The sequence below is a fragment of the Camelus ferus genome, chromosome 1, assembly GCF_009834535.1.
Source record: "Camelus ferus isolate YT-003-E chromosome 1, BCGSAC_Cfer_1.0, whole genome shotgun sequence".
Classification (NCBI taxonomy): Eukaryota; Metazoa; Chordata; class Mammalia; order Artiodactyla; family Camelidae; genus Camelus; species Camelus ferus.
Window position 1 is genome coordinate 24,283,420 of NC_045696.1, and position 17,835 is coordinate 24,301,254.

Below are 17,835 nucleotides of genomic sequence, written 5' to 3' on the forward strand. Positions count from 1 at the left end.
GAACGGCAGCAAAGCTGGGTCTCAGATTGGCAGTTACTGGCTATAGTTCCTGAGATTATTGCTTCAGATATTTGCTTATGTGTACAGATGAGCAAAAGAGACATTATGGAAAGAAATGGGTGTCAGTTTTACAGTCAAAATGAAACCCTTTAAAGTAAATAGCCTACTGATGGTATGCCCGCATTTTCATCTCCATAGCTGAAGAATGCATTTCAGTGTTTCCTCTTAATTTTTAAAGACAGAAGTTCTCCAGGTACATTGTGCATATTCTTGTTGTTTGCTCATTAATCCCCTCCTGGAGTGGGACCCTGTTAGGTTAATTGAGTTCTTCCCTTTACAGATATTATCACTATGTCTGTCTGTCTGTCCATGGATTGCATCTGTTATATTTCTCTGCCACGGACTGACCAAAACCCTCTATCATGAAAGCTTTGTGTCCTTTGGCCATTATGGGCAAGCATGATATCACAATGTTTTTACCGTTTCTGGAAAATCAAGTCAGAGTTCACACAACAAGAGAGCACTTTGACCCTGGCCCCACGTAAAGAAGGACATACTTATTAATTGATAAGTGATTTCTCTAAATAGACTTTAATATAGTGTATTTTACAAGGGATTATGTTTGTTTTAAAATAGAAAATATGTCAATAGACTTTATGGTCAGAGTTTTATGTACAAATTGGTATCTATAAGTGGTCATTTTGATATTCTGCTTCTGCCTGGGAAAGAAGTTCCATGTTCAGTGGTACTTAATTTGATAATTTGTTATCCTTTTTCCTTTGTTATTGAGAAACTAGCAGTCCTTCTAGAATAGTACAGTTCTGGTATTTTCATTCAGACCTGTTTAATTCATCAGAAATAATTTTGTAAAATGAAAAACTGATCATTGAGAACATTTACATGTACCTGTATGATAATTTGCAAATTATATAAAGCTACAGCAGGTGATACTTGATTTAACAGGGAAAGCTTTTATATTATTAATTTACCCCAACAGCATTATGCATTCTTAAAAAGAATTTCTTGATCAGAATCCTTCACTAAGCACATTCATCATATAACTTTTGGTTTCGTTGATGTAATTTAAGATAAATTCAGTATTTTGTTTGAACAGCTGAAACGAAAGACATGGTTTTGTTAGATAATCACACTATTCAATAATATACTCCATTAAGAAACACTTTTGTTGCTGTTGTTGATAACCATAGTTTCTTTCTATGTGTGTAACTTGGAAATGATCACGGAAGACTGTGGATACAGTGTAAAACTTCTCTGGTTGAGCCAATTTTTAGCAATTAAATCTGTGTCTTTGGGAAGAAGTGACCCAAGATTTTGAGAAATAGGCCGTTTCCATTTTAGCCGGTACAAAGGCTTGGAGGTATTGGGGAGCATGGTCGATTCAGGAACCTGAAAGTTAAATTAATTTCAAAATGGGTCACATGGCAAGGATCAGTGATAACAAATAAATAAATAAATACGCAGGCATACATATACACACACACACATAAAAACTCATGACTCTGAAGCATACACACACTAGTTTCCTTTCTTATTCTGTGATCTAGTGCAACGTCTTTAGCAGAAGATGCTTTAAAGCAAACAGTGCATAAAGATCTTGTCTTCAAAGATTGGGAACATTTTTAAAACAGAGTGTACCCGGTAAGTAAATGCCGTGTCTGGTAAGTGTACTAAAAACCCCAAGAGCTTTGATCAAATGCCAGCTGTTACATCAGTTCTGTTGGTAATCTTTCTTACTGATCTGTGACCTTGACCTTGTGCTTATATCTGTATGTCAAATCTATTTTAAGGATGGGGAGACTATAGTTGAGTTTAATAGGATTTATGCTCCTATCTCAAAGGATGCTCTTATATATATATATATATATATATATATATATATATATATATATATATATATATATATATATAGTGTATTTCATATACTGTAAACACTCAAACAATTCCAGGAGAAGAAAGCACCATTTTCCATTATATTTCATTTTTTTATAGAGATTGGAAAAATATCATGCTTTTCAAAACTGATAGAAAGCACCAGTTACTTTGAAGAGCTATTGCAAAAGCTTAGGAGAAACTATACTCTCTGTGTTATGTTTAAACTCTTTTTTTCCACACTTATGTGCCACTAAAAAATTTGTTAGTCATTATTTTGTGTCTCTTCAGAGAACTATTGTTTAACTGAAGGTAGTGGACATTGATATTATTGCTAAATAAATATCACATGTACTCTTTATCATATAATAATTTTCTTCCTGAATTTTTAAAACTATGGTTAGAATTAATTTTATTTAAAAATATTCTAGTTTCTATGTTTTCAGGATAATGCAACACAGTATCCATTAAGGTGTTCCATTTTGGAATAGAAATTGGCAGTTAAGCTCTTTCTCTACTTCCTTTGATTCTGTGCATCTTTTTAACTTAAAATCTCCAACTTGATAATCTTAATTTTTATTGTAAATTTAATTTTTATATAAACTATAAAAGCAGAATAAGATGGATAGTGGATTTATTGACTCTGATTCATCAACATAGCCTTCTGAGGACAATTCGTAACAAAGAAGCTCTTCTTTAAGTCGCTGTATCGTTTATAGGGGATACTTGTTTCTGTCATCAGGACGATGATGTTACCTCTCTCATGCATTTATCTGTGTCGTCAAAGATCTTAAATCTTTACTGTTACGTTTTATTTAGTATATAGGTATAGCTATTAAGAGAGAAGCAAAAACTCCAGTTAGAATATAAGCTCATGTTTAGCTTTTAAATAAACATCTGTTTGAAATTCTGTGACCCCAGTAAAGAAAGTAGTGAATATTAGTAACTTTTGGAGACTGAGTGGGTAGGGTGTATGGCTATTTCAAAATTGTTTCCTTCCCTCCAGTTCACTCAATAGACTGAAATATATTGGTCAGTTCTGTTTCCACAACTTTATGACAGCATATCATCGTTCTGGTTAAAGTGCTTGTCATTTTTATCAACTACAATTTGATCAATTACTTAGAATCAAAAAAATAAAAATTTGTATTTGAAGAAGTCCCCCCATACATATGTCCTGTTGAACACCTGAGTGAGTCAAGCATTCGTGTCTCCTAGTGAGTCTCTTAATAGGGGCACTATTTTACTCCCGTCAAAGTAGCTGACAGCAAGTTAAAGCTGATGGACCTGGAAGGGAGGGGCAAATTTGGCCTTGGGCAAAAATATGTAAGGCCCTCAGGTTGCAGTGGAGAGCAGTCTGGGTGGCTGTTTTACTCACTCCGGTGTCAGTGGCTTCTGTCACCAATCTCCAGAGTGTATTTACACCTGAAATGAGAAGCCCTGGGAGAGGGCGAGAAACTCTTGTCTAATTTTAAATGCAGAGGCCCTCAGTTGAGCAAAATGTATTTAGGTAAGTTTATTTTCTTGGCACCCATCAGATTAAACAACCACAAATCCATCTTTTGGTAGATAATACTACAAAGAAAACTATTACCTTAGAATTTAAATTATATCAAAGGACATAATTTTGATTTTTTTTCAAGAAATTAGAAATACATTCTAATAAATGAAATCTCAGGCCTCTTCCCTTACTATGCCCATATTATTCCCAGCTATGAAATGGCAACAGTTGAATATTTAATTCTTTTTCTTACTGTTTTTTGTTTTTTGTTTTTTCAAAAACAAACATTTCATTTAAAATAGAGGATTCACTGCAGTCTTCGCTTTTCAATGAAGTCCCAAGACTGTTATCTGAAATTTTACTTTTCATTTCTTGTTTTATGTAATTAAGTAGTTGCGTTTTATATATTCTAACTTTCCATTGGCCCTTGGTTTCAAAAGCTAATTTCATCCATCTGCATAAGATGTTTGGGGTTACATCTTCTTGATAAATTTTCTTGGGTTTTTATTCCCTGTTCAACTCTTAAAACTTTCAGAGTCTCACCTTAGAAAACACTAAGAGTTCTCTGAATTATTTACCTGAATTTGTATTGCTTAAGTAAAAGGTTCAATAATTAGGACTTTGGAATCTTCTTAGTGTACATAGTTATTTTTCTTCTAATGCTTAGGGAAGCATCTTAATGTTTTTCTTATCCTTTTACATAAAAAGCATCTCCAAAAATAATCTACAGTGAAATTCAGGTAATATTGTCCAGTAGGAGTAGCCTTTTAATTACTTCTGCATTTTAAGGAACCAGAGCCAAGAATCCAAATTCTTATTAAAGAGTCACATTGCAGAATTACCTTTAAATTCAATACTCAAACAGGTGTTACTTGATAATGCAAAAGAAATTGGAGGAGATTTCATGGAAACAATTGGAAGTCATGAGGTGTTCATTAGACATAATTTAAATAGCATACAAAGTGACTTTATAGATGTTTAGTAACTGAAATGTGTTTTTAATGGACAATTTGATCGCAAGTGAGATACTGAATCCTTTCCTTAGAAATAGCTAGAAAAGACCTTTCTCATTCATTATTTATCTATCCTCAACCAAAAGTAGTCCCACATATAAGAATCCTATTAGACACATCCTTCATTTATCCAAGTAAAGTCTTTTTACTTGGATTTTGCCATTTTAAAAAGTGTTTAAAAATTCAGCAAACTTTGTCTTTGCTTAATAAACCATTTCCAAATAGAAAATGTAAAACACAATGCAATGGAAATACTTTACTTCAGAAGATCAATATTACACCTACTTGGGAACTGTTAGTATGTGAATTATTTACAACTGTCTTTATTGATTAAAGCGCTAAAAAAAAGTTAAGACTTCAACATAATTTCATATTTTTGGGTCCTTTAAAATGAGTTTTAAAAAAATACACTCTAAATTCAAGCATTTTACAAAAGATTTTACTTAATTAGTCTATGTGTTCAAACTTGGATCTTTGCCAAAGTCTATCTACCCCTATGGTCAGGATTCCATGGAATTTTTTTATGGTTTAGTTTGATTTTATTATTTTTTTAAATAATTCTGTCCTGCTGCAACAATAATTTTTTTCACTCCATGCTAGTGGACCAGTAAAATCTCAGCTTTATCAGATTTAAAAGATATTTTTATGCTTACGAACAATTTTAAATTAATAAAAGGAAAATTCATTTATAATTTTAACACTGTAAAATGGTTATACATAAATTTTATCAAGTTGTCTTGAAGTGTATTAACCCTTGGTATACTATCAGGGTTCTTTGGACCCAGTTTTTGTTTATGAAGTTGTTTTTGCTTGTTTGTTATTTGTGGTTTATATTTCTAACTGTTAGGAAGGATTATATTATATGACTTTTATTCTTTTTTAAAGTTTCAGTGAATGTGTTTTTAGTAGGAAAAAACCATTGTATCTTGCTATTACCATTTGTGTCCATTGGAACTTTTTGTAAAATCAAACATACATTATGGGATGGTATTTTCTGTTTTCCATCCATAATGTCAAAGAGGAAAAAGTTGGCATAGGAAGATGCTTCAATTAGATGAATCAGAGAATGAGTGCAAAGAGGCTGATAAGAGCATTGTCGACGTGATTGATGATGGTGACATTGATTGTATAAGCAATATCTCTGTTTCTTCAGATGACAATATCCTAAATGACTTTTCTCAAACTTAAGAATCAATGAGTGAACAGAATATAGTTCTTTTTTCCTCCAGCTTGATTGAGATATAGTTGACATTTAACATTGTGTAAGTTTAAGGTGTATAATGTGATGATTTGATGTGCACATATATTGCAAAATTATTACCAAAGTAAGGTTAGTTGACATAGCCATCACCTCACAGAGTTACCATACCAATGTAGTTCTAAAGGCAAAAAGGAAATACCGTATTTTCCTCCAATTGCGTAATAGGAAGGACTTCATCACTATTTTGTGACAAGAAACCTTGCCTGTCCTGTCTTGCTCAAAGAATATATGGCAGTATTCCTTCTTTTATGATGTTAGCACACCCAAATTTTTTATAAACAGTTCATAAGTGGACAAATACTGAAGCTGGTGTGTTAAAAGAGAGATTGGAGGAAAATAAATGACATGGAAATGAAATAACCCACTAGATTTATTGCTGTAACACCAGTTACAGTTGTTCTTAATAAATCTAAAAATAAAAAATATTTTTCAATTATGGGACAAGGAAGATTTCTGTCTTTCTTGCTTCAACATAATTTTGAGCTGTCAGAATTTCCCAAAGTAACATGTTTTGAATTATACAAGTACAAAAAGAAGACTCAGAAGTGATGATTAAACTAGAAACTCACAGCCATGCACTTGAAGTCTGGAATGTGTATTAATAAGGCGTTTCCAGGTTTGTGCATGACAGTAGATGAGCTCTCAGTTCCAAAGTGCCTCCATTTTGGATATGTTGTCCTTCAAAAGCAGCAAAATATGGAATTAAGAATTGGGTGTGCTCAAAGCATAAATACAAAACAGAAATAGACTCACAGACATAGAATACAAACTTGTGGTTGCCAAGAGGGCAGGGCGTAGGAAGAGATAGCCTGGGATTTCAAAATTGTAGAATAGGTAAACAAGATTATACTGTGAAGCACAGGGAAATATATACAAGATCTTATGGTAGCTCACAGAGAAAAAAATGTGACAATGAATATATATATGTTCATGTATAACTGAAAAATTGTGCCCTACACTGGAATTTGACACAACATTGTAAAATGATTATAAATCAATAAAAAAATGTTAAAAAGAAAAAAGTAAAAAATAATAAAATAATGCCATCTGGATGGACCTGGAGATCATCACACTAAGTGAAGTAAGCCAGAAAGAGAAAGAAAAATATCATATGATATCATTTATATGTGGAATCTTAAAAAAAGACACAGATGAACTTATTTACAAAACAGAAAAAGACTCACAGACAGAGAACAAACTTACAATTACCCAGGGGTAAAGGGGGTGGGAAAGAATAAATTGGGAGGTCAAGATTTGCAGATACTAACTACTGTATATAAAATAGATAAACAACAAGTTTATACTGTGTAGCACAGAGAACTGTATTCAATATCTTGTGGTAACCTATAATAAAAAAAATATGAAAACAAACAAAAAAAGAATTGGGTTTGCTATGTATAAATTTTTATTAAAAATTCTGATGAGTTTTGCATTATCCTTTCACTCTTCTGTAAATTATTCATCAGTTGACTTAAATGGTAATAAAATGTTTGTTAGACCCAGAAGATAAATAGTAATGATTATTTTTCTCAGTATACTGAAGGTTAAATGAATTCATTAAAATTGTAAAGAGCTGATTTTGATTTAGAACAATAATTCCAAAATCAAATTTAAGTCACTCTTTGCCATCATAAATATTACACTAAATGTTTTGTTAAAATCAAAAAATCTTTTTCTAAAAATTTTATAGAACCACTCTATAAAAGTGACAACTAAGTTGAAATAAATATTGTCCAGTCAACTTTTATTTTATCACTGGGTAGGCTTTATTTTTTTTTCCATTCGTGTGTGTGTGTGTGTGTGTGTGTGTGTGTGTATTCTTAGTGCTTATTAAAAGAAATATTTCTTCACTTTGTCTCTCTACCAACCTAATGTTTAAATACAGGATATTAGTATAATGTATTTTAGTTTCTAAACTAAATTTTTCCTTCTAAACCTTATGAGTTGCAAAATTTGTGATGCCTTCATTTGTATTTTTTTCTTTTTTATTTGTTTGACCCCTCAGAACTTTTCTCTTCTTCTCACCCTCCGTAAACCAAATGTTTTGGATAATTCTGTTACCTTTCCACAGAAATCACTTAACAAGTGTTTGCCATACAAGTAAAATCTCTTCTTTATTGTGTTTATGAAGAGAACATTGAATATCTTTAAATAGACATGTATATAAGCTCTAAAAAAATTATTACTGAAGTTAGAAATAAACCAGTAGATCCACGGAGAAGCCAAGGAATCACAGTATTTTATAATTTAAATATATGACTTGCAAATCTCTAAAGAAGCCTAATTCTTAAATATGTGTTGACATTTTGGTATTTTTAACTGTACTCAAGTAGTGTCCAATACCTGGGAACGTTCTGAAGTGATCTGTATATAAAATCCAGCAAGCTGAGTATATGTTGGTGATTCAGAAATAATGTGGGTGTCTTTCCACTAAAAGAAAATGAGGCAGGTTAATGCTAGCTTTAAGTCAAGTGATTTTAACCTTATAAAGTCTTTATTAAGTAGTGATAATATTTTACATTATACCCTAATATCTGTAGGTCCCAACGAGCTGTACCGTATCCAAGTATTAGAGCCTCCCTTTTTTTCCCCCCCAAAATTTCTCAGTTAAATTCTGTGCTATAGAAGGGAAAAGACAGGCTGGGGAAAGGTAGGAAGGGTTGTTGTTATTGATGTCTCTCTCTTCAGTTGTTTACGAGAGAGAAAAGGACATTACGTGAAGAAATTTGGCTCACTCAGTTCCCTGAGGAGCTTTTAATAGTAGGGCCTGAGTGAATTCCAGCCTCAGGAGGTCTCAGAATTCCTGCTTTCTGAGGCGTTTCATTTTCTGCTAGTAGGGAATGGTGGTGGGTGTTGTCCCTGAGTGCACCTGAAGCAGCTTCTCAGTAACCATAATCTTTGATTCACAGATTGATCTTTTTAAAAAACAGGTTTCTATGAAAAGCTCTGTTTCCTCTTACTTGCTTCACGTAATTGGTGCCATTTATAGACTTTTCTTTTCAAATAAATTAACAAAAAATAACTACTTTAACTTAGAATTTTCTGTAGGCAGTTATTCCTCTGTCCTTCGTAGCTATTCTAAATGTTTCTTGCCCGCTTTTGTACAGGACAGCGTGACAGCTTAGCGTATACACGTAGTTATACGTGTATGTGTTAGAGTAGCCACATTCTCTAAACCAAAAATTAGTGCAAGTATCTTGGCACATTTTCTTTTTAATAATGACTTTGATTTTTGAATCTTTTAAAGGCGTTTTCAAATCACATGTAATATTTTAATTCATCTAAACTTATTAACAACAAATTCACACAAAAAGAAATAGCATGGGTAGGGAGATGAGTATTTTATATTAGGAACATTCTAGAAACTTAGGGTTATAGGTTCACCTGTCACCTATATTCTGCATCTGCTAGGAATGGAGCTCATATTAAAATTTCTACGTAGAGCACATGTGTAAGGATTTTGAAACAGACACATTAAACCTTTGATAGACCTGAATGATCATCCAAAGAATCACTGTTGTCAGTAAGTCATTGTAAAAACTGAGAGAGAGTAAGGTTGTGATTATATTTAAATGTTTATGAATATGACTAGGGCTATCACACTTTTGTAGGCCTACAAAATAATCTTATGCTTGTTAGGGCTTCCAATTCTTTGAAAACAGAAATTCTACAAATTACTTATGGAACGTCTGATGTCTGGAGGATGATGTATGTCAGAAGAGAATCTGTTCTGTACGCCTCAAGCCCACATAAAACTTACTAGATGAATTCGTGTAATGTGGGTCTCTTTTCCTTTCTCTACACTTCTTCTTTTGTTCCTTCCTAAGCTCCCAGTAATGTAAGGTTGCTAGTTCTAGCCCCTTACAGAGCTGCAGTGCTATAGAAAAGACTGAGCCTTTCTCTCGATGTGCAGAAAGGTGCTTAATGAAAATTCAAAAATTTGGTGGGCTTTGGAAGACAATTATATAGCATTAAAGTATTTTCTCGTTTCTAATTGATTGGATCATTTTAACAATATGCATTGATCCAGAGGATTTCCAGTAGAGATTTCCAATTTAATAGGAATGGCAATAAAATAGACTGAAGAAATGACTATAATACATGTATATGTATATTTTAGTGTATATATATATATATGTGTGTGTGTATATATACACATATAAACTTGAAAGTGCTCTATTCTTTTGCTTAAAGATATCATAGCATAATTCTAACTCTTCACCCTCTTAACTATTTTTTATTTTTTTTTAGAACACTGATATTTACATTTATTGGAGAACAAAAGATGAAGAAGGAGAAGCAGTGCACTCACTAAGGACTGTCTGCTGCTGCTGCCCGCCTGTGTGTTAAGGAATTCTGCTGCTGCTGCTTGCCTGGGAGTTGATCAGCTCTGCAGTCGGACTGCATTGGAGTCTGCCTGCCTTTTATCTCATCATTGCCAGCAGAAATCCGCGTCGCAATGTAACAGTACATCTCTGTCTAATTACTATGGAAGGTGATAAACTGACACTCACTTCTTAAAGTTACATCTCATTCACCCACAGAAAACCATCTTTAAAGTGAATAGAAACCAAGCCCTTGTGAACACTTCTATTGAACATGACTCATGGAGAAGAGCTTGGCTCTGATGTGCACCAGGATTCTATTGTTTTAACTTACCTAGAAGGATTACTAATGCATCAGGCAGCAGAGGGATCAGGTACTGCCGTCGACAAAAAGTCTGCTGGGCGTAATGAAGAAGATCAGAACTTTAACATTTCTAGTAGTGCGTTTCCCACCTGTCCAGGTAATGGTCCAGTTCTCAATTCACATGCGTATCAGGGATCTGGCATGCTGCATCTCAAAAAAGCCAGACTACTGCAGTCTTCTGAGGACTGGAATGCAGCGAAGCGGAAGAGGCTGTCTGATTCCATCGTAAATTTAAACGTGAAGAAGGAGGCTTTGCTGGCCGGCATGGTTGACAATGTGCCTAAAGGCAAACAGGATAGCACATTACTGGCCTCTTTGCTTCAGTCGTTCAGCTCCAGGCTGCAGACTGTTGCTCTGTCACAACAAATTAGGCAGAGCCTCAAGGAGCAAGGATATACCCTCAGTCATGACCCTTTAAAAATGGAGAAAGATTTAAGGTGCTACGGTGTTGCATCAAGTCATTTAAAAACTTTGTTGAAGAAAAGTAAAGCTAAAGATCAAAAGCCTGATACCAGTCTCCCTGATGTAACTAAAAACCTCATCAGAGACAGGTTCGCAGAGTCGCCTCATCATGTTGGGCAGAGTGGAACGAAGGTCATGAGTGAACCTTTGTCGTGTGCGGCCAGATTGCAGGCTGTTGCGAGCATGGTGGAGAAAAGGGCTAGTCCCGCCACTTCGCCCAAGCCTAGTGTCGCTTGTAGCCAGCTCGCTTTACTCCTTTCCAGCGAGGCTCATTTACAGCAATATTCTCGAGAACATGCTTTAAAAACACAAAATGCAAATCAAGCAGCAAGTGAAAGACTGGCTGCTATGGCCAGGTTACAAGAAAATGGCCAGAAGGATGTCGGCAGTTTCCAGCTCTCAAAAGGAGTGTCAGGCCATCTTAACGGTCAGGCTAGAACATCATCAAACAAACTAATGGCTAGCAAAGGTACAGCGTTTCCAAGTCCGATGGGTATCGTTCCTTCCTCCCCCAAAAATGCAGGCTATAAGAACTCACTGGAAAGAAACAATATAAAACAAGCTGCTAGTAACAGTTTGCTTCTACATCTTCTCAAAAGCCAGACCATACCTAAGCCAATGAACGGACACAGTCACAGTGAGAGAGGAAGCGTTTTCGAGGACAGCAGTACACCTACAACTATTGACGAGTACTCGGATAACAATCCTAGTTTTACAGATGATAGCAGTGGTGATGAAAGCTCTTATTCCAACTGTGTTCCCATAGACTTGTCTTGCAAACACCGAATCGAAAAGCCCGCACCCGACCAGCCTGTTTCTCTGGATAACTTAACCCAGTCCTTGCTAAACACTTGGGATCCGAAAGTCCCCGAAGTAGATCTCAAAGAAGATCAAGATACCTCAAAGAATTCTAAGCTAAATTCACACCAGAAAGTAACCCTCCTTCAGTTGCTACTTGGCCATAAGAATGAAGAAAACATAGAAAGAAACAGCAGTCCTCAGGAAGTACACGGCGAGGTGACGAAGTTCAGGACGCAGAAGTACATGAGGACTTCTGTGATAGAAAGCCCTGGTACCAATAGGACTACCCCAGTGAGCACTCCACCGCTGCTTGCATCCACCAAAGCAGAGTCTCCCATCAATCTTTCCCAACACTCGCTGGTCATCAGGTGGAATTCCCCACCATATGCCTGTGGCCCCCAGTCCGAAAGGCCAACGAATACTGCGTCTAACCACTTGATGGACCTGACAAAGAGCAAAGAATTGCAAGGAGAGAAACCAGTCCAAAATGAAGGTGCACAAAACTCTGCAACTTTCAGTGCCAGTAAGCTGTTACAGAATTTAGCGCAGTGTGGAATGCAGTCTTCCATGTCGGGGGAAGAGCAGAGACCCAGTAAGCAGCTGCTCGGTGTAAACACAGACAGACCTACAGGTGTGATTGATAGATTAAACAGCCCTCTGCTCTCCAATAAAACAAATACAGCTGAAGAAAGTAAAGCGTTCGGCAGTCCGGCAACAGGTCCTGAGCCAGGACTCTCTGGTTCAGAAATAGAAAATCTCCTTGAAAGGCGCACTGTCCTCCAGTTGCTCCTGGGAAACCCCAACAAAGGGAAGAGTGAAAAAAAAGAAAAGGTTCCCTTAAGAGATGAAAGCACTCAGGAACACACGGATAGAGCTTTAAGTGAACAAATCTTGATGGTGAAAATAAAATCTGAGCCTTGTGACGACTTACAGACTCACAACACCAACGCACACTTGAGCCACGATGCTAAGGACGCCCCGTTCTTGGGGATGGCTCCTCCGGGGCAGAGAAGCGCTGCTGCCTTACCGGCATCCGAGGACTTTAAATCGGAGCCCATCTCACCTCAGGATTTTTCTTTCTCAAGGAACGGTCTGCTTAGTCGACTGCTGAGACAAAATCAAGAGAGTTACCTGGCCGATGACCTGGACACCAGTCAGAGAAATAGTGAACTGACGCTTCTAGAGTCAAAGAATCTTTGCATGGCCCCTAAGAAAAGGAAGCTTTATACTGAGCCCTTAGAAAATCCATTTAAAAAGGTGAAAAATAACACAGTCGATGCTGCAAACATTCACAGTGCCCCGGAGGCACTGTACGGGTCCTTGCTTAACCAGCAAGAGCTGAAGTTGAGCCGAAGTGATCTTGAATTTAAATATCCTGCCAGTCACGGTTCAGCCAGCGAAAGCGAGCCTCGGAATTGGGCCAGAGAGAGCAAAAGCTTCAATGTTCTGAAACAGCTGCTTCTCTCAGAGAACTGTGTGAGAGATCTGTCCCAGCACAGGAGTAACTCTGTCATCGACAGTAAAAAGAAAGGACACAAAAATAACGTGACCAACAGCAGGCCTGAATTCAGCATTTCCTCTCTCACCGGACTGATGTGCAGTGCTGCCCAGCCCAGCAGCGGCATGGACAGCAGGACATTCCCGTACCCGGGAGCGGCAAAAACGCCTGCCAGCCCTCCTTTCCCCGAGCCCGTGGGCTGCACGGGGTCTCGACCCGAGTCTGGGCTTGTGAATGGGTGTTCCGTGCCCAGTGAGAAGGGACCCATTAAGTGGGTCATCACAGATGTGGACAAGAATGAATACGACAAAGACTCCCCTAGACTGACCAAAACTAACCCGATCCTGTATTACATGCTCCAGAAAGGGGGCAGTTCTGTTACCAGTCGAGAAACACAGGACAAGGACATTTGGAGGGAGCCTTCATCTGCTGAAAGTATCTCACAGGTTACAGTCAAAGAAGAGTTATTTCCTGCTGCAGAAACTAAAGCTTCTTTCTTTAATTTAAGAAGCCCTTATAATAGCCATATGGGAAATAATGCCTCGCGCCCACACAGCGCAAATGGAGAAGTTTATGGACTTCTGGGAAACATGCTAACAATAAAAAAGGAATCAGAATAAAATGTACCTGCCATCCATCTTTGGATCTTTTTAAAACTAACTAGTACGAACTTGAGATCTGTATAAATAAGCGCATGATGTGAGAAACAAGCATGGTATAATTGAAGCTTTTTTTATTTTGAAAAGTATTGGTTCCTGGTGGTGTTTAAGTCTGCATACTCCTTTTTGCTTTATGTTAATGTCATGAGGAAGCTACTGAACTAGCAACTGGTGGTTTAACACTTCTGTATGCATCAGACAACAACTGTGAGTAGCTATGAATGATACTCTTTTATAATCACAAATAACAGGCATAAATTAAAAGGTGAACCTCCATCCACTGTGGATTAATGCATTTTGCTGCCTTTATTAGGGTACTTTATTTTGCTTTTCAGAAGTCAGCCTGCATAATATGTTTTTTAAGTCCCAAATTGTTAAATGATAACTCTTTAAAGGATAATTATTGAATTAAAAAAACCCTAGTGCTGATTCACTTCTCATTCAGTTCAAAAACAAATTAGAAAAAAATATGCTTACATTTTTCACTTTTGCTAAAAAGAAAAAAAAAATTATTTTTAACTCTTGGAAGGGGTTTTATGGTTCCCCAAAGTGTCTGTCCCACCCCAATCGTTTTCAATATACTGTATTTCTTTAAACCTTGTACTACTTAGTAAAAATTGATTACAGTTGATGGAAATTTGATAGATCCTTTAAAAAAAAAAAAGGCGGATTTCCATTTTTGTATTTTAACTACTTTACTAAATTGATATTCCTCCTTTTACAGAATTAGGAAAGTTAATATTTATCTTCAGGTGGTTTCCTGAATAGTTGAATATTTAAGAAGCTGTTTTTAACAGAAGCAAAATGGCTTTTCTTTGGACAGTTTTCACCATCTCTTGTAAAAGCTACTTCTTACCATTTCTGTGGTACCTGTGAGTTTTATGACCAGGGTTTCTTAAAGCTGGACTCAGACCACCTGCGCTAGAGTCATCTGGAGCACTCATTTTAAAATGCAGGTTCTTAGGCAGCCTCTCAGCTCTCCAGAACAAGAATCTCTGCTAAGTGGACCTGGGAATCTTCCATCTGCCTCTCAGCACACTCCCCAGGTGTTTCTTCTGCACACTGAAGTGTGGGAACCATAGCTTATGACTCTCAGAACACAGGACTGCAAACAGACTATTTGATGCCTGTATTTTCCCCAGTACAGTCACACATCAACTCAAAATTTGCAGTATTGTACTTCATATATTACTGTTATGTCTTTGGAAATCGAGTTCAGAATACTTTTTATGACCAAAAAATTGGGTGGAGGGGACAACGTTCATATCTGGCTCAACATCTCAGGAAAATCTGTGATTATTATGTGTTCTAATGAGTAACATCTACTTAATTAGCCTTAGGGATGGAACAACAGGGCCACTTACCAAACTCAGGTGATTCCAGGATGGTTCGGAAACTCCTCCTGAATAATACATCCTTAACTTCTATTAAAACCATCGTCCTAAGAACAGTGCTGACAAAGATGAAAACATTTATTTCAAACCCAAGAAAGGCACTCAACTCAGACTGACTAAACGAAAAAGTACAAAGGGCACATATACATGACAGAATTGTACACAGTCACTCCATCAGATCTATTATTTTAAAGTAGTGCTTAAAGTACACATTGATGTGTTCTTGGAAGAACTTAATATATTATTGAGCCACATGGCGTTTCTATCTTGAAACAAGCCCATGGTTTTCAGTTCAGTTTTTACAATCCACAATTCATTCACCAGATATTTTTGGTTTTAATTGTGAACCAGGTTAGCAACTGACCTGTCAAAAAATTGTTATATAATCAACTATTAATTAGAAGGAAATCTATTTGAAATTGTTCTACTTGAAATTGTTTCTAAGACTTTTATACTTAAAATAGGTGTTATTTCCTAATGTGATCTAAAACCCTAAATGATTATTTTTTTTTCTCAAAATGATTTGTAAATAGTTACTGGATATATTATAAAATAATAGGAGTGACTAGTATGCTACGTCACAAAGAGATGAAGGCATATGCTTGTTCTGAAGTGAGAATTCCACTGGCCGGTGAGTAGATTCAACTCCATCCCGTATTTACTCTGTGACAATCTTATTGTCTACATGATATAAATTAGTTCTTAAACAAGTCATTTTTTTTCTGCCACTGTGAAAGGTCTGGAACCTTAGAAGTATGCTAGAAAAAATTTTGGTATTACCCTTTGGTTAAGGGAAAATGGTCTTTTTTTAACAAGGGAGTGAAATTTAGGTCAGGAAAAAGATCACAGGCCAGCATTGCTTTTTTGCTTGTTTCGTTGATTGGTTGTTTTTGTTGTTATTGTTGTCAGCAGTTAAAAGAAATGAAACATACATGATACATAAATAAATGTGACCACAGAGAAAGCAGTTCTGATTTACTAGAGAGTGTCCCCAATTTGAGTTCAGTATGATTTTAAAGAAGAGCAGTGAGAAAGGGCGTACATCCGTAAATTCACTTTGTTTATGGCTGTGTAGATACAAGGATGCACATACACACATTTTCAAGGACTGTTTTAGATATCTAGACAATTCCTTCCCAATAAAATCATTTGTGAAAGGGTACTACAGCTCTCATTGACATCAGTAAGATAGCATTACCTGTTCTCTGCTGCATCTTACAGAAGAGTAAACTGGTGAGAGTATATATTTTATATATATATATATATATATAATATGTATATATATATATTGACTTGTTACATGAAGATGTTAAAATCGGTTTTTAAAGGTGATGTAAATAGTGATTTCCTTAATGAAAAAATACATATTTTGTATTGTTCTAATGCAACAGAAAAGCCTTTTAATCTCTTTGGTTTCTGTATATTCCATGTATAAGTGTAAATATAATTGGACAGGTTTAAAAATTGTGCATGTATGTATACAGTTGCAAGTCTGGACAAATGTATAAAATAAACCTTTTATTTAAGTTGTGATTACCTGCTGCATGAAAAGTGCATGGGGGACCCTGTGCATCTGTGCATTTGGCAAAAATGTCTTAACAAGTCAGATCAGATGTTCATCCCAACATGACAGTATTCCATTTCTGGACACGGCTTCTGTGGTTTCAGCTTTGTGAAAGAACGTGCTTTGAATCCAAGGGTCTTAAAACTTTTTAAGTCAAGTCAACCACTTTTCGTCATAAAGAGTTCACACAGTACTTTCATGAATTTTTTAATTCCATTGGAAACATAATAATATACCAGGAGTATTCCAGTATCCTGGAATATAGGCGCATTACCGTTCATGGTATGAATTCTGGGGTTTACACAAGCAATTTTGATGCAATCTGCTCAAAAGTATGATTTGTCATTTTTATTAGAATTTAATTTCTTCATGTGATGTCATGAAACTGTACATACTGCAGTGTGAATTTTTGTTTTGTTTTTTTAATCTTTTAGTGTTTACTTCCTGCAGTGAATTTGAATAAATGAGGAAAAAAAAATTGGCATTGTCTCTGGTTTGAAATGGCTGTTATTTTGTGGCCTTTCTCTGATTTTCAGACTTTCCATAAACTTTAAAGCCTCTGGTCATGAAAATAACAATCAGTCTTCAAGGATGCTTGGTCCTTCTCAGAAAAAAATTGAGGAAAAAAAGAAGGTGGCCAATGAGTGAGTGTATCTAGAGACAGGCAATTGAAGCATAGCCCAGAAAGACAGCCAGCCAGTAACCTGTCCTGCCTAGCTTTGATCCTGTTGTTTGGTGTGTAACTGTACAGTCATTACAGATTTTTAAAGTGGGAAAAAGTTTGTACAGTGTTCAAAAATAAAGTTGATTTGATACAAACTTGTTTTAAGATAAGATTTTATTAGGTTTCTATCTAAAATTCAATGAGTGTTAAGTTTATTTTAAATAAAAGAAAAAAGTCTTCGCTCATTTTCCAGAGATGAATGTGTGTGTAGTGTACATGCACACATAACGTATGTAAGTATGTGCTCTATGTCATAGGTAGTGAGTAGTTTGATAAACGATGTACATATGTAATATGTAATAGAGACCAATTTATTTAGACAAAGCAAAAAAGCTCTATCCTTGTGAACCGATGGGCTGGGAATTTTTATTTTTAAATA

General features: G+C 35.9%; 1 protein-coding gene across 1 annotated transcript; it reads left to right on the forward strand.

The window, feature by feature from the left end:
* Positions 1-1,559: 1,559 nt before the first annotated feature.
* On the forward strand, positions 1,560-17,551 carry NRIP1 (nuclear receptor interacting protein 1). The gene is made up of 2 exons (XM_032477361.1): positions 1,560-1,659; positions 9,917-17,551. The coding sequence occupies exon 2, from the start codon at positions 10,265-10,267 to the stop codon at positions 13,733-13,735; it is 3,471 nt and encodes a 1,156-aa protein (XP_032333252.1). The 5' UTR covers positions 1,560-1,659; positions 9,917-10,264; the 3' UTR covers positions 13,736-17,551.
* The last annotated feature ends 284 nt before the right edge of the window (positions 17,552-17,835 follow it).